The sequence below is a fragment of the Lygodium microphyllum genome, chromosome 9 (genome assembly GCF_053477565.2).
Source record: "Lygodium microphyllum isolate KBCC chromosome 9, Lygodium_microphyllum_v1.1.10, whole genome shotgun sequence".
Classification (NCBI taxonomy): domain Eukaryota; kingdom Viridiplantae; phylum Streptophyta; class Polypodiopsida; order Schizaeales; family Lygodiaceae; genus Lygodium; species Lygodium microphyllum.
Window position 1 is genome coordinate 131,552,319 of NC_141143.1, and position 22,096 is coordinate 131,574,414.

The following is a 22,096-nucleotide window of genomic DNA, read 5'->3' on the forward strand; positions in this document are numbered from 1 at the left end:
AGAGCGAGTGTGAAAGGATGGTGGTGGGGCACACTAGCCTCATCGATATATAGGTGCAGTGGACTTAGAATGTTGCTAGACTTCAAAAATGCATATGTAAAGCAATCTGGCTTTACATATGCATTTTTGAAGTCTAGCAAGAAGGTATCGATACCACTCTTCATCCCTTTGTTTGCAGATTCAGAGGCTCCTCATCCTTCGACAGCAGTCTCCTTGCTCCAGGCGATACCTTCTCATCCGGCGTTTGCAAACTCAGAGGCTTCTTTGGCAGTCTTTCTGCACTCCAGGGCTTCCTTTGTGCTACGAGACCCTTGTATCAGGTTCACTTCATCAGCATGATTCATCTTTCATCATCTTTTGTGTTTCTTTTCTCTCTCAGTGTTTGCAGTATACACTTTGTGTTTTCCCTCGCAAACCCTACTATCTCTCTGGTCACTTAGTCATTTTGACATAGAGCATTAGTTGATTTTTTTCATTTTTTGTGATAAAGTTTGAATTTTCTCTCCTCAACATTTCTTTCATCCTCCAGTATATTCTCATTCTTCCTTAGCAATTTCCAGCAAAATCAGCCACTAATCTTTGTTTAAGCCCTAATTTACAGCAGAAATTAGGGTTTGACAGCCATCTTTAGAAGTGTGCTTAGAAATTGAAGGCCTAGAGACTTGAATTTTAGTCATTGAAATTAGGGCAATTTCAGGAGTTTCAAGTGGTCATTCAACTAGTAACATTTGGGGCTGGATTTGTCACCCAAGTAGCACAATTGAAGGCCAATCCTTGAGCAAACCAAGGGGCAAAGTCCCTTCCGGTGTAAAGTTCCTTAATCTTCTTGTATAAACTTATACGGGTGTGAACATACCCTTATTTGTACCCTGATATATAAATACTTTTTATTCTTTGTGTACCGTGACAAGCTGGTACACTCATCTTGGGATTCACTCACTCTCACACTCAACACTGCTGTTGTTCCACCACTTCTGACTCGCATTCCCATTGCGTAGTCATCCCGACTAACTGGTATCAAAGCTGCAGCTGAGGGGTGTGCGTTTCCCGAGGACCATACAGGTCAGATTCAGCGCGTGTCATGTGAAGGAGGCAGGTTGTCACTTTTGCAGGTAGGCCGACAGTGTCTTCAGATGGCGACAACTCATTGACAGCTGACGTGACTAGGCGGTAGTCAGCGTGACCAGGCAGACCAGGTGGCAGTCAGCGGCAGTCAGTCGTGTTCAGGCAACAATGTGGCAGGCAGGTAGCAATAGGTGTTAGTTAATCGTGACCAAGCGACATCATGGCAGGCAGGTGACAGTAGGCGGCAGCACGCAACAGTTAGCGGGACTGAGGTGGCAGCACGTGACAGCTAGTCAACAGTCAGCTCGACATTTTTTGGTGACTTGGCACATCTACCTAAGCCCTAGTTCGCAGGTGTGAGCATAGATTACAGATTTGTGGCTAAAAATTTGGGGCTTTTCCCAGGTTTAGTGCTGCTCATGCATAACAGTGACATTTGTCCCAAAAATTGCAAAAATTGTGCATGTTGGCTTTGAAATTTTGGGGCTTTTCATGTATTAGTGAAATTTTGCTTAGCTGAGCGGAATTTATTGACATTGGTGCACATTTGGAGCCGAGGAATTTGGGGCTTTTGCAAAATTTTGTGAAATTTGCTAAATTTGCTTGTTCTATGTTCTCGGGAACATGTTTTAATGCAATCGGGGCAGATTGGTCAATGAAATTTTGGGGCTTTTGCTGAAATTTGTGAATTTTGGCAAAATTGATGAGTGAAATGCACTTTGGGGACATTGCTGAAGCAATTTTGGTGCTGTAAGTAGTGTAATTCAAGTTTATTATCTTCCACTTGTGAGATTTTGGAGAAATTGCAGAGAATTTTGGTGGTTTTTTGTGTATCAGAAGTGCTTTTGGGCACATATGTATGTAGTACATTGTTGATAGAAGAAGCAAATCTCCTTGGAAAAGAAACCATAAAAAGAATGGTGTGCATCCCAAGTCTCTAGCCCAAAAAGAACTAGTGCAAACTTGCATATTAGCCCTATAGTGAAATATAAAATCTTGCAAAAGAGATGAGAATCTAAAAAATAGAGGTAAGTAGTGAAATGCTTCGAAGCAAAACAAAACAAAAAGTAAAGCTAAATGAAAAATGTGCAATGTGTGTGTGTGTATGAGTGAATGTAGTGGAAGACTAAAGAAGGAAGAACCAAGGATGTGGCCACCATCACATACGTCCATCAACAAGTCTGAGAGTGCAAAGGGAGACGAAGGAATGGATGCAAAGTGCTATGGGAGAGGAGCTAGCAGATGAATTAGCTTATCCTTTAGGGGTATTGAAAGATATAGAGTACTGGAACTGTCCGTGTGCCACATGTCCAGTGGCCAGTGGGACAGAAGGAGTAGATGGGGCAGTTGTAGGAGGCATAGCCCCATTGGATTGTCCAACAGGAGTGGAGGTGTTCACAATGGTTGGTTGATGTTTCTTAGGAGGAAGACCTTGGGCCTTGGTATGACACTCCTCATCCATATGGCCTGATCTCTGCTAGTGTTTAAAAATTCTATTTTTCTTTGGGAGTTGTTGCCAGATGGGTTTTGGTTCTTTGGTCCTATCGAAGGAATGGGTGTCACCCTTGTTTTGGCTTGCCTTCGTATCTCGTGAGTTTTGCCATTGTGGGTTTTTTTGTGAAGAAGTGGCAACCAGACCCCTCTCTGAATAAGAGTATGTAGAGGGCTTCTCGTGGACTTGATCATGTAGCCTTGCGTAATGCAAGAAGTGACACTCAACCTTATAGAAGGTCGGTAATCGGGGCAATGAGATAATGTGCTGTATGAAATGGAAGTATTTTTTAGGTAGCTTATTAAAAAAGAATATAACCTAATCTTCATCTAACTTTAGTGAGCTAGCAGTGGCAAACTTAGTGAGTAACCAGCGATATTCGGCCAACTTGACATTCAAATCATGCCCTTGCTTAATGGAAAACTCTTGAAGCTCAAAGTTGAGATTGATACACCGAGTGTCATCTCTCGTCGCATAGTGGCCAATGAGATGACTCCAATGCTTAGATGGGAGGTGAAAATGCTATAATTGAGAGTGGAACTTAGGAAGCGACCCTTGGATTAGCTCAACATTGGCTGTGGCATTGCAAGCTCTCCATTGACGGATGTGATTAGGGTGAGTCTATCGAGAGTCTAGCATAGGCTCTAGGCCAACGACTGTTGACAGTGTAAGCATGTGAACTCTCCTTATATTGGAGGGGATAAGGGTAGCTAAGTGTGAATGATCTTGAGGGGAAGGGGAAACCCTAAACCTAGCCTTCTGGGGCTATATCAACAGCCCATGGGTCTACATCAACTGATGAGTGAGAGTGACCCAAGTTGTACTTTCATGAGTAATTCAATAAGCAAGACTTGTTCTTGTACTTGTGACCTCTTCTCTCCCTCTTGTGCACACTTCAATCTTTGCTTCTACTCTGATTTTCCACATGGTATTAGAGCCATCTCTGATCCTTCAACTTCCCTCAGCCTCTTTACACACTTAAGTGCACAAGAAGATCCTTTGCCCTTTCATTTACCTTCTTTTCCACCATAGCCAGCTAGACCCACCTTTGTTGGAGGACCTGGGGAGAGCAAAGGAGAGCAATTCAGCTCCTGATTCCTTGTGGAGATCTCCCCAGCTCAGGGCGCTTCAGCATGGCGCATTAAATGCGGGGATTAGGCGACGTGGAGGGCAGCATTTCTTAGTTCCCAGAAAACGGCGCAAGTGTAAGCATGTGAACTCTCCTTATACTGGAGGGGATAAGGGTAGCTAAGTGTGAATGGTCTTGAGGGGAAGGGAAAACCCTAACCCTACCCCATAGTTACCAGGAACGGGGAATGGGACCCCCTGGAACGGGGGGAACGCCCAAAGTGAGGGAATGGGAATGGAGGGAACGGTATATATATATATAATAGAGAGAGAGAGAGAGAGAGAGAGAGAGAGAGAGAGAGAGAGAGTCAACACTTGTCTTAGAATCTAGAGAGAGAGATCATATCAACCATAATTCATGAAATTAGACTCTAGAGATATAATAACAAGTTTCAACAATAATAAAGATTCAAAACATTGTAACCAGCAATGGATTATCGCATTCATAATTCAACATTGTAATCAACAATGTTGCATAAGTTCAACTGGCAACAAGTGTGCATTGCAAAAACACAAAATATGCACTAAACTTTAAAGCCTAAATAGTAAAGATCCAAGTTACAAGAGCTCCAATTTCCAAGTCAATACTCTAAAGTTCCAAAAGGCTAGCTACTAAGTGCTATGATTCATGGAAGATGGCTCCACTGTGCCTGGATGCTCATCCTGCTGAACAACATCTTGCCCATCACCATCACCATCATCATCATTGTCATCTTTTTCCCAACATATAAAAGAATCAGCCTTTGCAACTGATGTACGAGCTAGCAAGCGAAGATTGGAGCTTACATAAACTAGGTAATTCGTCTTCATTGTACCAAGACGATTTCTCTTCTTTGAGTGAATGTGATTGAATGAGCTCCATAGTTGCTCTAAACAAGAAGAGCTAATTGTTTGGCTAAGAATACAAATAGCCAAACTCTGCACCTCTGGAGCTTCTGCCCCATAGTCCTCCCACCATAAAGCAGCCCCAATATTTGTCCTGTCCTCTAGTGCATCCTGTGTACCAAACATCCCTAATGTTTGCCGATATATAGAGAGCTGATTTTTAATTTTGCGTTGCATTTCAGGGCTAGGATAAAGCCTTCAAAAGCAATGTGTTCCAAGTCTTGACCACCTCAAGGTCTCTTTCTTGCATCTTTCCTTGAAACTCAGGATCAAGCACATATGCTGCAGCATGCATAGGAGAGTCATACTCATTCCATCTGCTGATGCATAACTCCTTGATCTGCTCATACCTATTTTCATTTGGTTCCAAACTCTTCAACCTCTCAATCATGCGATCCATACCTTCGTAGATCTTCCCAATGCATGGATCCATGCCATGTGCAAGCCTCAACATGTGCATAATAGGATCAACCATTTGGTTGGTGCGATTAACCTCATCCCAAAAATCTCTATCAGAAACATATGCATTACATAACACAGCAGTAGTAGTGGCAGCCCCAGTCCAATTTTCATACTCATTACTAGCAAATAGCTCCCTAATTGTACCTTTGCAATAGTGCAATTGACCAAGCATAAGAAAGTTATATGCAAATCGTGTATCCGAGTATTTAAGAAGTTCTTTGTCACTTCTCTTGCGAAACTCAGCATGCAAGTATTGATGATTACATATAAATGTGATAATCTTGTTGCCTTTCGCAACAAGAGATGCAATCCATGGCAAGTCCCCAATATCCTTCAACAAGTTATTCAAGCAATGCGCCATACATGGACTAAAGGTGATATGTGGATACATTGCCATTAAAATGTTTCATGCTGCCTTGTTTGTAGGTTCACCATCTGTCACAAACTGCACTATATTTTCTGCCCCAACAGCCTGCACTGCCTCGCACCACTCGGATGCCAATACATCTTGCACTCTTTCCAGTCTTTGAAGCATCATGACTACCAATGAAGTATACATCTCCATGAGAATATGCAACAATACCATGTATGGACCTATGGCGTGTGTCACTCCATCCATATGCTATCAATGTCACTCCATTTCTTGCCCATTGATTGCAAATATTTGCTGTTGCAATCTCTATGGCTACTTTCTCCTTTTGAAGCAATGTAGTCTTGATAGTTTCTGATGAAGGGGGCTTATATGTGGGTCCATACTCTGCAATCTTTGTCACCATATTTAAAAAATAAGGTGACCTGGCTGATTTGAATGCAATATGGTCATGGTAAAAAAAGCGTGCCACTGCTGCATCTGTTTCCTCTTTTTTCTTTGGTTCCCATGAAGTGTGCAATGAACTTTGTTTAACACCACAACCTGTTGCCATTGATGGCCCACGAGAAGGCTGCATAGCCACTAATCCTGGTGGTCTTCTGCATGAAGCACCATGCCTTGCTGGCCTTGGAGTCCATGTTGTTGGATCCACTGCTATATTTGGCGTCCTCCTGGCATGTGAATTCCCCATAGAAGTGGCTATGCGGTCAAGTAACTCCTGCCTTTTCTCAATTGATACATTGGTGCAAAAACGCACCTCTTTCCCCTCCTCATGTAGAAGATGGGCTCTCACTTTATCAGCCCCAGTAGTGCGAGCATAAGGGCAAAGTTTGCATTTCCAAGGGCGAGCCCCTCCACCTCTCAATGGCACCCCTGCATCTACCTCATCCCACCATGGCCAAGTAGTGCTTCGACTTCGTCCAGTAGTTGACGAATTACCTGCTGAGGACGATGAAGATCCCATAGATATCAATGCTGTCATCTATATAGAAGTGACAAATAATCAGTAAACTTCAATGAAATTACAGAAATTTGCAGCCAACATTTCAACATCCATGTGTCAAAGTTCAATGAAATTGCAGAAATTTCAACCAAAGTTGAAAGTCCAATGAAATTGCAGAAATTTCGGCCAAAATTTCATCATGAGTATCGAGAATCTAGATTCCTCGGACCTCACCTAATCGCGGGCGGGAGTCAGGCCAAGCAATCAATAGAGGTGTACCGTGTGCCGCACGCGACGTAGGCGGGAGACGCAGGTGGAAGAGTCAGGTGGGCAGAAGTAGGCACGGCCTTGGCGAGGTAGGTGTGGCAGGCGGAGCAGGCAAGTGAAGCGGGAGCAGGCGGAGCAGTAGGAGTAGCGGGTGACAGGCGGAGCGACACGTGGGAGTAGGTGGGAGAAGGCAGGCGACAGGCGGAGTGTGGAGAAGGCGGGCGACAAGCGGGAGAAGGTGGGCGACAGGCAGGAGTGTGGAGAAGCTTGCCGGCGACACGCGCAAGATGCAGGCGGGCGACACGTGCAAGATACAGGAGGTGGACATGCGACAGGCGGGAGAGTAGCGGGAGACAGGCGGGAGTAGCGGGCTGCGGGCGACTTTTTTTTAAAAAAAATTTAAAAATTACCTTGCTGGAACGGCCGTTCCAAACAGGGAACGGCCATGGAATGGGTGGGAACGGCTAGGGAACGGGCGGGAACGGGAGGAAACGTTTCGCCAGCGTTTCCTAGGCTCGTATCTCCCGGAACGCGTTAATCCGTTCTTATGCGCCGGAACGGGCGTTCCCTGTCTCTATGCCCTACCCTTTTGGGGCTATATAAACAACCCATGGGTCTACATCAACTGATGAGTGAGAGTGACCCAAGTTTTACTTTCATGGGCAACTGAATAAGCAAGACTTGTTCTTGTACTTGTGAGCTCTTCTTTCCTTCTTGTGTACACTTCAATCTTTGCTTCCACTCTGATTTTCCACATGGTATTAGAACCATCTTTGATCCTTCAGCTTCCCTTAGCCTCTTTACATACCTAAGTGCATAAGAAGATCCTTTGCCCTCTCATTTACCTTCTTTTCCACCATAGCCAACTAGACCCATCTCTGTTGGAGGACCTGGGGAGAGTAAAGGAGAGCATTTCAGCTTCTGATTCCTTTTGGAGATCTTCTTCCTAGCTCAAAGCGCTTTAGCATGGCGCGTTAAACGCGGGGATTAGGTGACGTGGAGGGCAGCATTGCTTAGTTCCGAGAAAACGGTGTAGTTTGGGCAGTGTGAAGTTCTAAAGCATGGCATGATCTGCAGGTGGCGCAATCTTCCTGGCTATCATAGGGCTATTGTAGCCCCTGTAGTGGACCATCTTCACCTAAGAGGGTTTGCCCTAATTCCTGTCCTGTTGTCTACTGTGACCAAAACCCTAATTATGGGTTTTCTAGCAGGCATAGCCAAGAAGCTTGAAGCTTTCTATTTTTCACTTTTTTCAATTTGGGAATCATTAAAATTTGATTTTAGTCACTGAAGCACATGCTATAAAGTGTATTTCTGATTTCTGAATAGCTTCAATACTGCGAGGACATCATAAGCTCACCGAGAAGCATGCTCTCAACACCAGTATTAGTCAAGTATCTCACCAAGCTTGACAAGGTAAATACCTAAACATCTCCATCTTGAGATGAGTGCTTCTAAGCACTGAAAAGGCATTTAGTGACATTAGTGCCACTACCTTATGTCGAAACATGAATATTAATGTGATTGAAATCTCCTTGGACTCTTCGCCAAGTGTCGAAGTCATTAATCGACCTTGCTCAACCAAATGTTCGTACAATAAACCACAAGGTGGGGAGGAGCCAGAAGTCCAATCAAAGTTCACCTCATTGAGACCTAGGAAAATAGTAAAACTTAAATCAAGGGTTGTCCGAAGGAAAGGACCATCAAAATCTTACCTTGAGATACTACATATGTATGATTTCCAACCTTTTTCATCCTTACAATTTTAAAGTTGGTTATCATTTGTAAGGCCATTAATTCTGTTAGTTGGTTCGTACTTGGCCATCTATAAAGGACTAGATACTGCCATTGCCTATGGCGATAGGTAAGACCTTCCTATTATGGCCATGGCTTATGCAGATGTAAGGCCTCAAATCCGCAAGTTTATTGGAAAAAATTTCCATCCCTGGCAAGTCCCGGTGAAATATAAAACGATGGAACGGGGCTACTGGCCCTTCATAAAAGGGACCAAAGTTATTGATCCAACAAATCCCCTTGATGTTGAAAACGATGAAAGAGCTCAGGCCGTCATCATACTTCATTTGGATGAATCCCTAATTCATCATATTGACCAACTCTCCACTGCCAAGGAGAAATGGGATAAGCTTGAAAGGCTCTATGGTGCTAGAGGGAAGAACTCCAAGATTTTTCTAAAGATTGAGTATTTTAGCTTGGAGTATAAACAAGGAGAAGACCTAAGTAAGTTTATTTTACATATGAAGATGCCAATAGTTGGCAAGCACCAATTCATGATGAAGATGCCATTGCCATCCTTTTGAAGTCTGTAAAGAAGGTCTTTCCAACCCTTGTTACTACCCTTACCAATATCCCTAAGTCAACTTTGGCAAGTACCATCCAATCATGTCTGGATGAAGAGAAGAGGAACCATAACGAAGGCACTTCAGCATATACTTTCCGTGAGCAAGTGTTAGTCGATACAATTTCTACAAAGTGCTCTTTTTGTCATAAAAAAGGGCATATTGTAACTAATTGTTGGAAGAAGTACCCAGAAAAAATGAAGTGCAATGAATGCAAAAAGACTGGGCATATCACCGTAAATGTCCCAGTGTTCCAGAACCACCTTAGGAATTGGAGGCTAACTTTGCCTCCCAATCCACTAAAGATTGATTCTTTTGAGTCTTGTAAACTCTCCACCTATAACCATCTTTTGTAGCTTGATTTATAAAGGCATCTCATTGTGGATTAAGGGGGGGAATCCTGTCATGCTTTATCCAATGCCACTTGGCATTGAGGGGGGGTGTTGAGAGTGTAAGCATGTGAGCTCTCCTTATACTGGAGGGGATAAGGGTAGTTGAGTGTGAATGGTCCTGAGGGGAAGGGGAAACCCTAACCCTAGCCTTCTGGGGCTATATAAACAACCCATGGGTCTACATCAACTGATGAGTGAGAGTGACCCAAGTTGTACTTTCATGAGCAACTGAATAAGCAAGACTTGTTCTTGTACTTGTGAGCTCTTCTCTTTCTCTTGTGCACACTTCAATCTTTACTTCCACTCTGATTTTCCACAATGGCGATGTCCCAAAGTGGCAAGGCATTGTGTTAAAGGGTGGCATTTCCCCTAACGATTTACCATGGTGCAAAGTGGTAGGGAAGTGAGGGTAGGTAGAATATGATGTGGAGAGAGAGAGATGGAAATCCTTGCGTTTGAATGGCCAATAGTTGAGGAGGTGAGTGTTCGGGGGATACCCATCACCGCCGTCCCAAGGTGAAAAGAAGTTCTCACTTGTGGATAGGCAGTGTTAAAGGGTGGCATTCTCCGTAATGATGTATCATAGTGCAATATGGCAGGGAAGTTAGGGTAGGTAGAATATGGTGTGGAGAAAGAGAAAATACTAGGACTAGAAATGGAGGATCCAACTCCAAGTGTGCTGGAGTTGGAAGTGGAGTGCAATTCGAGGTTTTGGAACGAAGAAGAGAGGAAATGAAAGTGTGGATCAAAAGTGGGAGGGATGGAAGGGATTTGAGGAGAGTGGTTTACATGCTCAAATGAAACAAAAGATATAGATATACTTGATGAAGGATGTCTGCTTCGAGAGGTCCCTCTATTGAAGTTTACATATTGAAAGTCATTCAGATCCTACACACCAAAAGGAGAAACAGGAGAGGGTTTTAATTCATATGACTCTAAGGGGTTGTACGAACTTGACATTGGGCTTGGTTGAGATGAAGAACATGGGTTGCTAGTTGTTTCAAATGTCGTATATCCTCCATGATTGGAGAGGTGATCAGTCTTATCAACTTGCTTGGATATAGTAGCAAAGTTGGTAGGAGGGGTGTAAGCACGACTATATGTGATGCGCAAGTACTCTTCAAACTCCTCGTGTTATGAGATTGAGATGTGGAATAGGAGGAGAAAAAGAAGGTGAAAATGAAGGCGGGGCGTCATCTTGCTTGCAGAGTCCATGGTTACATGAGGAGTACAAGGCTTACGATAGGAACATTAAGTTAAGTACATACAATGCTCTAAAAGGGTTGGTCTAAATAGTGGGAATGGAAGGAAGGATGAGGCTTGTCCTTTTTCTCTTGAGTGTCTTCTTCTTGTTCTTCTTCATGGTCTTCTTCATCTTCGATAATGGAGAGGTACACCTTCTGTTATCTTTTCGTGGCATGAAAAAATTTGTCAATGTACCTAGTTCTTTTAGTATGACCACGATTAAAACATGAAGATTCAAATGGTGAGGTGCAAAACTGAAATCCTAAGTGCAAAACTCAAAACTCAAACTCAGAAATGAACACAAACAGAGAAAGAGAGAGAAGAACTTTGAAGTGAATGAATGCTGTAAATGAATGTAAGACTGCATAGAATGCTCAAGCGCAGAGTGGTGAGTGTCAAAGTGTGACATCCACCGGAGATGGATCCTGATTGTTGTAACCACCAATCCGAGATGTTGGAGAGTGGGAAGGTGCAAAACACTGAACACCAAGGCAGTAGGCAGCCATGCGACAGCAGGAGGAGGTGTCAGATAATGAAGGGAGCAGCAAATCTGCAAAACGCAGGAGCTGGTGGAGTGTTGGATGGCATGTCGGGGTCTGCACTGCAAAACACAGCTTGTCTGATGCTGAGTGGATGCCTGGATAGCAGGGCAGCCTCCCTGTGATCAAGGAGGGATGATGACATGGCAGCAGTGTGGAGGGGCTGGACAGCCATCAGAAGAAGGCTGATGGGTGAAATCTGCACGCAAATGGGAGAAACCTGCACAGAAGGATGGGACTGAATGGTGGGCAGCCCGTCTGTTTATAGACCTGGAATGGTCCTTCCAAATTAGGGTTTTTCATGTGGGATACAAACTCGCTAGAATTGCTCCCCATTCAATGAAACTTTTGGTAATTTACTGTTTTGGGGCTGTTTTAAAGAGCTAATATATGGGTGATGAATTTTTAGCTCAACACCATTGCATTCCCATTTCCCTTGGGGCCCTATTCCCAATACCCTAGGACTTGTCGTGCTTGTTTTCATTCTCGTTCCCTAGCTACTATGGCAGGAGGAGGAGGAGGAGCTAGCAGCCATGTGATGATGAACTAGGGATAGATTGGGATGACGAGGGATGCAATGGAGCTAGCATACTCTCTATTTATAGATGAGGAACCAACCAAAAAGTGGGGAGTTTTGCTTATGGAACATTGAAACACATTGAGTTTTAGGGGTCTTTAATGAGCTAATGAAGGTTTAATGTGTAATGCACATTTTTTAGCTTAATAGATGTATATGTTGTAGACCTAAAGAGACGGGTTCAACCAAAAGTCAGGTAGTAGATCGCCTAAAATCTTTGATGGTCCAAGATGCTTGCCAAAAAAAAGCCGCCTAGCATGGCATTTAGACAGAGTTTACCAGCATAGGTATCCTATTAGAGAATGGTCTAACAGAGTGACAAATTGGACATGCTGGAGATGGCTAGTCTATGCTTGACGGCAAAGAGATTTCACATACCCTTTGGGTTGAGGGCTGAGGTTGTTATCACTTTTCAGGACATCTGCAATCGGGGTCCTCTACAATTATTGTACTTGGGAAGACTCCTTATGAGGCTTATGTTGGGTGGAAGCTCTCCCTTGTTCATTTTTGAGTGTTCGGATGCAATGCCTATATCCATGTGGTTGCTACAAGTGGGAAGTTAAATGCCAAATCCACTTCTTCACCCTTGTTATCGGATTCCCTTAACCCACTAGCCCCTTAGGCCCCTCCCCTTGCCTCCAGGTTACCTCCCCTTCACTCTGTTGCTTTGACTCCCTCTGTAAAGAAATGGTAGTGTTCACAAGGAGGAACACAGAGTGTTCATGGCAAATGCAATGACACAAAACTCAAAAACATAGAAGATAGAATGTAATAATGAATCATGCTCAATGCTGATACAATGGAGGAGAGCCTCAGAGTTTCATGTGTCTGGGACTAGTACTGAGGTGACCAGAGTCAAGTCCATGACACAAATCAGAACTCGTGGAGGAGAACAAGAATTTGATTGAGATGGCTTGGACTATGATGGAGCATCGGCAGACACCTAAGTGTCGTTGATGGTCTGATCCTAAATTGGTCACCCACATCCGTATTGCACTCAAAACAGCTCTTTTCTCATCATCCCTTCCATGCTTTCAAGCCTACAGCCATCCTTGAAATAATAGGTCGTAGTTCCTGGTTTGAGCAAGAGATTGTCTGCTGCTACAGGAGATATAACAGATTACACCAGATCACAACCATCTTTTACTACATTCCACATGTTAGGCATTTCTCATTCTGCAAACACCTATAAAATATTGGATCTCTGTGCAGAAATCTTATGAAGCCTTGTGCACATGCACAGGGGATCATTTCCATCAAAATATAGTTTCTATCTCTTTGATAATCATAATAGACTAATTGCTTCTGCTTTCGGAATTCTGTAAACACCTGTAGTGTATTAGCCTTTAGGTCTCTGTGCACAAATGTTATGAAGCCTTGTGCACATGCACGTTTGTGCAAGGGGCTCATTTCCATCAAAGTTATAACTTCTATCTCTTTGATAATCATACTTCAGGGTAATTGCTTGCACTTGTGGAATCCTGTAAACAGCTATAGTGTATTCGGCCTCTGTGCACAAGGCTTATGAAGCCTTGTGCATGCACATTGTGGAATCCTGTAAACACCTATATCGTATTTGGCCTGTGTGCACAAAGCTTATGAAGCCTTGTGCATGCACATTTGTGCCATTAAAGTAATAATTTCTCTCTCTTTGATAATCATAATTTAGAGTATTTACTTCTGCTTTCAGAATTTAAGTATCTGATCTGTTCAATTGAATTTGTGTTTAGATCAAATAGATTTTAATAATCCCTTTCAACAAGTGGCCCATCTTGAGAAAAAGTGATCCATCACAAACCATAAGCGAGAATGCTTCTCAGGGAAATAAGAATGCACCAAAATGTGACTTGTGTGACCAATTGTTTCACCAAGAAAAGTTGTGTGAGTGCAAGTGAAACCTATTATCATCCTAGCTACCACTCCTTCACCATGATCTTCTGTCCAACCATCTCTGCATCCCCCTATGAGGCTGCAAATGCTCTCTATATTTGAGTGTCTAGATAACTCCACCAATGCTACAAGTGCCCCTTCTATATCTATGTGTGTCAATGAATCCAAATAATGTTGCAAACTAAGGACCCTGAAATACAATCGTTCACAATCTAAACCTATTGTTTCAAACTTGGAATACAATTACATCAATATTTCACTTTAGCACACATGATTATGAAACACATTTGTCTCCTTAAAGTTCCTCTCTATTTACTCACTCAGAATAGGCCCATTTGAGCACTGCTCTGATGAAGTTGATTTGGATACTCGCAGGAAGAATGCAGGGGATGCAGGTTACATTTGTTCTAGAAGAATCAATCCATCATTCACAAAATTTAGGTGCTTTCATGTTTTGTAAATAAATGAACCTCTGTTTGCACTCGACATTTCCCAAAAGTTCAACCAACCATGCAATTATCACAAGCCTTTACGTGTGGACACTCCCTGGCAAGTGCAAGTCAAGGCTCTCAGAAATTGAAAATCTTTTCAGGAATTTGTCAAGATTGCCATCTTGTTTTAAGGGATGAGCGATGGGGTTTTTCATATGCTCACACATTCCTTAATTGCACCCATATCAGAACCACTCGGAAATTTTGTCATGGGGCTCTTTTTGTAGCTTGTTGGAATGATGCTGATGACAGTTCAACTTCTAGAAACGGCAGCAGGGCTAAAGAGCCTACCAAGGGTCAAAGGTCTTTTCAATCAAAAGTTTTGGACTCTTCTTCTGAATGCTGCAGTGGCTTGAAAGAAGCAGCACGCTATGCTTGCAATGATGCAAGGATTGTAAATGCGCGTGCTCGTGAAGGCTTTGTGTTACTTGCACGGTATTTGTTAGTGGTGTTTTTGTCCTTTTTAATGCTGCTCATTTACAAATTTGTGGCTCAAGGAATCACATTGACTGCTGCATGCATTTATGTTTATGTTATGTGTTTTGATTTGTTCCTCAGTGGTTTTGAGAGGCTTGACAAGAGAGCTCGGCAAGACGTAGCGCTTTTAGGTTCAGGATTTTTAAAGCTTGACGGTAAATGCTCAAACAGGGTATTCATTTCTATTTTATCCTCCAAGATTTTGCAGGTAGCAGGGAACTTAACTCTTGCAAGCTAGAAACTGTAATAATGCACAAACTGCAAAATGTTGGTTGTAATGCTCATTACAAGCTAATTATTTAGCTGGAAACAACTTAATGACTAGTTTCAGGTTTCTGGCAGCTCGTGCTAGGCAAGATACTGTGAAGCTAGATATAGATGCTCGCAAAAATGCAGCCCGTTTGCGTACTATGGCATTGGTCAGAAATTTTTTACTTATTCCTTGTAGCATTCACTGTTTTTAAATTCCTGCATTTTTGTTTGGCAATGCTGTTTTTACTTACATTCCCCTGTTTGTTTAGGGCTTGTCTTATAAAGCTCAGGTGCAGCTGAAAACTGCAGCTGAGAAGCATTGGAGTGATGGGGCTCTAGATGTAACATTCTTCTCATGAGCATCTTCATATTTCCTTGTATTGTGATTGAGTGAGCAATGAGTGCTTCTCTTTTCTCATATTTAGTTTGATATTGTTGTAGATGATTGACATGACAAAGTTGATATAAACATTGTGTTTGCTCTTTTTGACCCATTTGAAAATTGAGTGCTTCACTCCATTACCTTATATGTGATGAGCTTGTCGGTTCAATTTTCCTTAATTATCTTCCGTCCCAAAGACCTGAGATATCTCCCAATTTTTTTTCTCATGACAGGCCGATTTACGATTAGCAGACTTACGAGCTAAACGACGTGCCATGGAAGATGCATTTATGGCATTGCAGGTGCCTTTATATATACACTTCAATTTAGTGGCTCTCTACAATGATACCGATTTTTTGCATTCAGAAAAGAGAACCTGTTTTACTGAGTTTTTTCTTGCTTGTGTTGTTGTTCCACCAAGTATATTAACTCCTCTTTTCTGTTTGTCAGTTTGTAAAAAGCATACACAATGGGTTGGTGAAAAAGGCTTACCAAAGGTGAGCATGTTCAGTGTGTTGCTGCTTTTGTATTTGGTACGTGGGGCCAGGAACTCTAGAGATTCAACTTGGCCATTGACAGATGTCATTTGAATGCTAGCTGAGCCTTACAAGTGACATCTATGACAATTCTTGCTGTTTGGACAATGTGATTTTTAAAGGCAAAGTGAGCTAGAAAATCAAGACCCATTGCTACAATATGAACCAAGACCACAACTTGACTCTGTGGGCATCATGCATGAAAGACTGGCTGCTCTGCAGGTCGGCATTTCTTTATCAATCCTTTGATTCTTTGGCTGTGCTTCATGTCATGTTTGGAGTGTCCACGTTTCCTCTAATTTTCTGAAGAAAGTCTAATAGACATTTTATTTGAAGGATGCATATTGGGATATAGCTTCAGCTCTGGCAGAGGCTGATGGCATTGATTACAGTGACCCAGAAGAGGTATGCAAATTGTGCACAAATGTTGGCAACAATGCTGCTACTATCAAACTTATTTTGACAACTGATCTTTGAGAACACCATTGAATGATTATCACTGTCAGCATCGTACTGTGGAAGAAGAGTTTCAAGTATCTTTGATGTTGCATATGAAAAATCAACTGTTTGGTTTTAAATTTTTGGTTGGTGAGCAACCAGGCCATACAGTGCATTCTACCATTTTAAATGTTCTCTTACATCTTTTATTGTATTTAAGGTGCAATTTGTTTTTTTCTCAAAAAAAGAAGCCCAAGAAAAACATTCTTCGAGCTCAATTACAAAGTAGGAAATAAGCCCTGTGAAGGAGTACAAAGTACACTGAACTTTTGAAGGTAATAAAATAAAGCTAAATCCTTGGAAGGGTTGTCTTGACACGAAAAGTTTGGGGATTGCATGTTGATCATGACCGCCTGATATTTGGACAAAAGAATGGTTAAGCTGATTCTAGAAGGAATTTATGCTGATTATCTAACGAACTATCAGATGTATGCTGGCCATTCAGGAGCCAATTACAAAAATAGTGGTACATGAGCAATTTGGTCTCTCTGATGGACCTAATTACTTTGCTTCCAAACACAGCACTTGACTGGAGGCACGTGCTGTTAGGCTACTTAGAATGAGCCTGAAAGTTAATCTTGATTTATGGCTAGTTCCTTTCAGCTCTCCAGTAGTCCAGAACATTTTCTATATAAAACTTCTGTAACTAAAAAACTCAAGAGTTTTTGGTAGGGCAAATGGCCCAAAAAGTACAACAAAAGCACAGAGAGATGGCTGCTTTGCTGTTGGAGATCATCCATTCCACTGCGGTTATACCCACTTTGTGACTTCCATTTCTTGTCATAGCAGTCTTTTGACTTCTTGTGATATTCTCTACCTGTCTTTGACACTACTTGGTTGGCCAAAAACCCTTTGTAAATATTTTTCAGTTCTTTCATTCAAAATTCTTCACGAGAAAGAAAGCAAGCAAGAAAGAAATATTAATGTTTGCTGAGGCTGAAAATGGCCTATGCGACAAATTGTGTATGATGGCAATGGTCCTTGGGTATCAAAATGTGACATGCTAAAGGATAATCAGTGATATATAGTGCATAGCAAAGTGTAAAATGATGTACAATACGATGCCCGTATAGGGATACACCAGAAAAAAAGGGGTTGGCTGGGTGGAGTGCTACATGACTAGGTGTGTGACTCGTAATGATACAATGATACCACGTGGCGCCATCCTGTCTAGCTCCATTTGGTTAGGATCGGTGGGTATGGTATGTCATACATCCTTGAAGAGAGAGTATATGGGTAGCATTTGGATTGGACCCTCAGCTATATCATGTACTGCTTGTGTCACCAATGGATCTCCATTATTTCTCTCTAGTATGGTCTTTGTGTGTGGTACCCTTGCACCCTTGGTTGGCATGCAGCTCTTATCTCCGTTGCTCTTTGGATTGTAACCCCTCTGTGTGCTGGGAAAAGTAGGTGAGCTGTGACTATCTACCCCCCTCTTTGTAGCAGGTCTAAATGGAGTAATGATGTGCATGCCAGAGTGCAGCGAATGCAGAAGTGTATGACCAGACTGAAAGAAAGAAGCGAACACAGAGAGAAGAGAGAGAGAGAGAGAAAGAGATAATAGAATGGTGAAAACTGCAAAGTATGAATGCTGAATACTAAGGCATCTAAACATATACAAGGGGTTGTTGGAGTATCACTCAGGCATATCACTAGGAAAAGGCCTCAACAAGCTCACATGAAAGGCATTGTGTATTTGTCAGTGTGGAGGCAATTGCAACCTATAAGCAACATTGTGTGAGAGTGCGTAGTGGAAAGAAAAGTAAACACGGAGAGGAGATTGAAGAGGAGCACATGTGAGAGAAGTTACGATTTGAATGGGATGGCTGAAGGATACAAGGCTGCAATGGTTAGCCCCAACATGCAGTTCTATGCATCACTGTAGGTGCTAGAAGATAGCAAGGGGATGAGAGAATGAAGAGCGCTAGCTGATCATGAAGGGTTGTTAATGGATGGAGAGAGAGAGAGAGAGAGAGAGAGAGAGAGAGAGAGAGAGAGAGAGAGAGAGCAGGCCACCTATATATAGGCGAAATTGGTGCCACAACTAGTAATAAAGTGGCTAGGTCCAAAATATGGGTGCCCAAGATAGTCTAAAGTGCCCAAAAAGAAATGCCCTAATGTGCCATCCATCTAAAGTATCTAAAGCACATAAAATGATAGACAAATTCAATGTCAGGGCTCCTAATGTCCTCGTTTGACGTAGATAGAGGCTCATAGGTAGGAGATAACCATACAAGACACACGATTGCTAACCCCTCTCAAATCTTGTATGTGGCTAAAGGCCAAAAGAGATGTTAATCTGAGGGTAGTAGGAAGAGTGTCAATGCTGATGAAGTCCATTGATGAAGAATGCCAATTAAGGAGCAAGGCACCCTCTCCAGATGAAAATTTGATCAAATGGAAGGCCTCCAAATGCCAATCGAAACGGAGAGGCCTTGAATGGATCACTCTTGAAAACTTTAGTTAGGGATGGGTGAGCCAAGCCTTTGAACCAGCTGAGGAACGACACAGAGGAACTATCAAAGGTGCCATAAGTTGCATAGGGACAATAAGGACCAAGGGCCAAGCGGCAGGGAATGGTGCCTCGATGACGAAGGAAAGAGGTCATCGCATGAAAGCAAGGCCCAAAGTATATTGGAAGCCTTGAAGAAACTCCTCACGATCCTAGGAATCCCCCTCTGAAACTCTTAGGGTTAGGGAATCCATAGCCGCATCACTGATATCACGCCCCTTTGAAAGGGATGGGGGTATGAGAGAACTACCAAAGAAGATGGCGGGGAATGGGATGGAACCTATGGGATAAATAGTTTATAACTAAGAATGGGTGTGACTATAGAAATTTGTCTTGGAGGGCCCTATACAATGGAAGGGGAATGGAGCATATATAGCCCCCTTTCTTGCCAACTTGTCACAAGAGTGGCTCTTGCAAAAGAATCCTCAACAAAGATGGCCTGCTTGGTGAAGATAACATAGGTATTGAGCTGTGTAAGGCCATAAGTTGGAAGAAGATGGAAGCCCATGTGTGAAACATGTAGGGTCTTTGAAATGGAGCTTGATGGACGGTCAGACAATAGAGGCAAGGTGCCAACACCACGAATAGGCACTTAAGAGATGCCACTAACAGTGATGATACCCTCTAACGAAGGGAGATCTTGCAACAAATCGCTTGGAGGAGTCATACGACTTGATGCACCACTGTCAATGATCCAAGGCTACTCAAAAGGCAAAGAAGGCTCCTCCATTTGATGAATGCGTAGAAACATGGACATATTGGTAATAGCTGGTGACCAAGTAGAGGTAGATGGAGGCTTTGATGTAGATCCACCCTTCACTCTCGGACAAAGGCGAGGGTATTTTCTCCAACACTTCTCTTTGTGGTGGGAGGTCTCCCCACAATGAGGAGATGTGGGATATCCTCTATGCTTCCCCACAAAAGCTCTATTAGAGTTTGAAGATAATTCTCACTTTTTCCTTTTCCCTTTCTTTTGCTTGGCTTGTCCTATACCTGTAGATAAAGCCACATAAGCATGGCCATTTGCACAAGCTCTGCCAGAATCCGTCTCAGAGAGATGTGCATCCTACTTAAGCACCAATGGGAATAGCTCCTCCCTAGTGAGAGTCTCCACGCTATGAGAAGTGAGAAGATTGGTGTAGAACACATCATATGTCGGTGATGGAAGATGTGAGAGAAGTGTCATAGCTAGGTCCTTTGAAGAAATGTTCAAACCAAGGGATGCAAGCTTATCTCGGATCTCCTCTATCCTGTGGATGTGATCTTGCGTCATAGGGGAATCTGTGAGACAGAAAGCTATTGTAGCTTCAACTCGAGAGATAATCGATACCCAAATGTCTGGATGTGATAGAGAGATGCCAATCTCTTCCAAACCTCTATGGCAGTGCGGATACGTCTTATATACACAGCATAGAAATTGCACAACTTAAAAAGAGAAAAGAGTGGGCTTTGGCATTCAACCAATCCCATAACGCTACCGAATTTGAGGTCACACAATCATGGGGATCCACAGTAGGTTGGGCTAGAGGGACAATAACAAAATCCCAAAGGTCATAGGTGTTGAGGAGGCACTCCATTCGGCATGACTATAGAGGGTAGTTCATCCCATCCAGCTTCTTGATTGTAGATAGAGAGGGTAGGATTGGCACTTGCTGAGGTGATGCCATCAACGCCAATCGGGGATGGGATGCCCCAGAACAATGTAGAGGGAAAGAGTGATAGGATGGTGGTTGGTCTGAATGGTTTTGAACCACACAATCCCCTAAAGCGGTCAGAAAAAAAATATCCAGAATGAAATGCAGTATGTTGTGATGATGCCACCTGCATAAAAGTAGCCTGAAATGGCTGTAGATAGGCCGCCCTGGTCTGGATAAATGCTGCTTTGCTCTGTAGGATGGCTACACAGTTAGCTGAGTGGGCCCTGCACAAAACGCACCTGTAGATGACACTTACTGGCTGGAATGATGGACAGACTGCTCCTCTTCGTAGACTCTGGCTCCTCCCAGGCGTGGCTTTGATTCCATGTGAGAGTGTGCAATGGAAAGAAAGGTGAACATGGAGAGCCGGAGACTGAAGAAGAGTGCATGTGAGAGAAGGAACAATTTAACTACAATGGCCAAAGGATACAAGGCTGCAACAGTAAGCCCAACATGCAGCTCTACGTGTTAGTGTGGGCTTTCGACAGTAGTAGGGGGGTGAGAGAATGAGGAGGGTTGGTTGATCACGAAGGACCAATAATGGATAATGGGAGTGAGAGAGTAGGCTGACTATATATAGGTAAACTAGGGTCACAACTGGTAATAAAGTGGGAAGGCCCAAAATATGGGGGCTTAGGACAGCCTAACGTACCCAAAAAGAAATGCAATGTGTCCTCCATCTAAAGTGCATAAAGGACATAAAATGACATACAAATACAATGTTAGAGATCCTAATGTCCTTGTCTAACTTAGACTGAGGCTTATGGGCAAGAGATGACCATACAAGACACACATGACTGCTAACACATCGTTGATCCTCTCCAACACCTGGAAGGACCCATAGTATCTCATACTCAGCTTTGGGTACAACCTCTCTCTACCTTTCATCTTTTTTAGCCTTACCTTTTCAAAATGTAGCAACACATAATCGCCCTCTGCAAACTGCAAAGCATGTCTATGGTGATCAGTTGTCTTCTTTTGCTTCTCTTGAGACCTTTGAAGCGCATACAAAACCTTTGCTTAGGCTACATCCATGTTTTCTACATATTGATTAGCCTCAAAGATCTTATCCTTTGTGTGTAAAATAGGGGGCACTTTCATGCCACCTTCCACGACCTCAAATGGAGATTTTCTAGTGGAACTATGCATTGTAATAGTATGCAAACTCTACTAAAGACAAATATTGCTCCCACTGTGACTTATGATCAAGTACATGGCGTCTCAAGAGATCAAGCATCATAGAATTTACTTCTTCTGATTAAGCATTTGTTTACGGATGGAAGGACAGAGAAAATTTCAATGCGATACCCATATTTTTAAACAACCCTTTACAAAACAAACTAGTCATTCGAGGGTATCGATTACTAATGATCGACTTAGGCATGCCATGATACTTAAACACATGCTATAAAAATAAGCGTGTTATTGTGAGAGTGCGCAACGGAAGAAGAACACGAACACAGAGGAGGAGAGAGAGACAGCAGAAAATGAAGGAAGAAAATCTGCACTGACTGTAATGAATGCTGAATACAAAACTGTGGACTGATTAGCCCCTGCACGCAGCCCGAAGCGTCAGTGAGGGCACCAGAACAGACTGGAAGCAATGGCAGCACCAATGCCGGAGACGGAGATGACG

At 42.8% G+C, this 22,096-nt stretch overlaps 1 protein-coding gene across 7 annotated transcripts in view; it reads left to right on the plus strand.

Annotated features, from left to right (window-relative positions):
- The window catches only part of LOC148031595 (senescence-associated protein AAF, chloroplastic-like), a 64,272-nt gene that overhangs the window by 21,161 nt on the left and 21,015 nt on the right, over nt 1-22,096 (plus strand). For 4 of the 7 annotated variants that reach the window (XM_087685179.1, XM_087685178.1, XM_087685173.1 and 1 more), the window contains exons 2-9: nt 13,988-14,538; nt 14,662-14,735; nt 14,923-14,999; nt 15,102-15,173; nt 15,448-15,516; nt 15,665-15,711; nt 15,873-15,972; nt 16,087-16,155. In XM_087685179.1, coding sequence (XP_087541305.1) covers nt 14,123-14,538; nt 14,662-14,735; nt 14,923-14,999; nt 15,102-15,173; nt 15,448-15,516; nt 15,665-15,711; nt 15,873-15,972; nt 16,087-16,155 — 924 coding nt within the window. In that variant the 5' untranslated portion in view covers nt 13,988-14,122. The remainder of the gene's footprint in view (nt 1-13,987; nt 14,539-14,661; nt 14,736-14,922; nt 15,000-15,101; nt 15,174-15,447; nt 15,517-15,664; nt 15,712-15,872; nt 15,973-16,086; nt 16,156-22,096) is intronic. The other 3 variants (XM_087685175.1, XM_087685176.1, XM_087685177.1) reach the window with 3 other exon arrangements.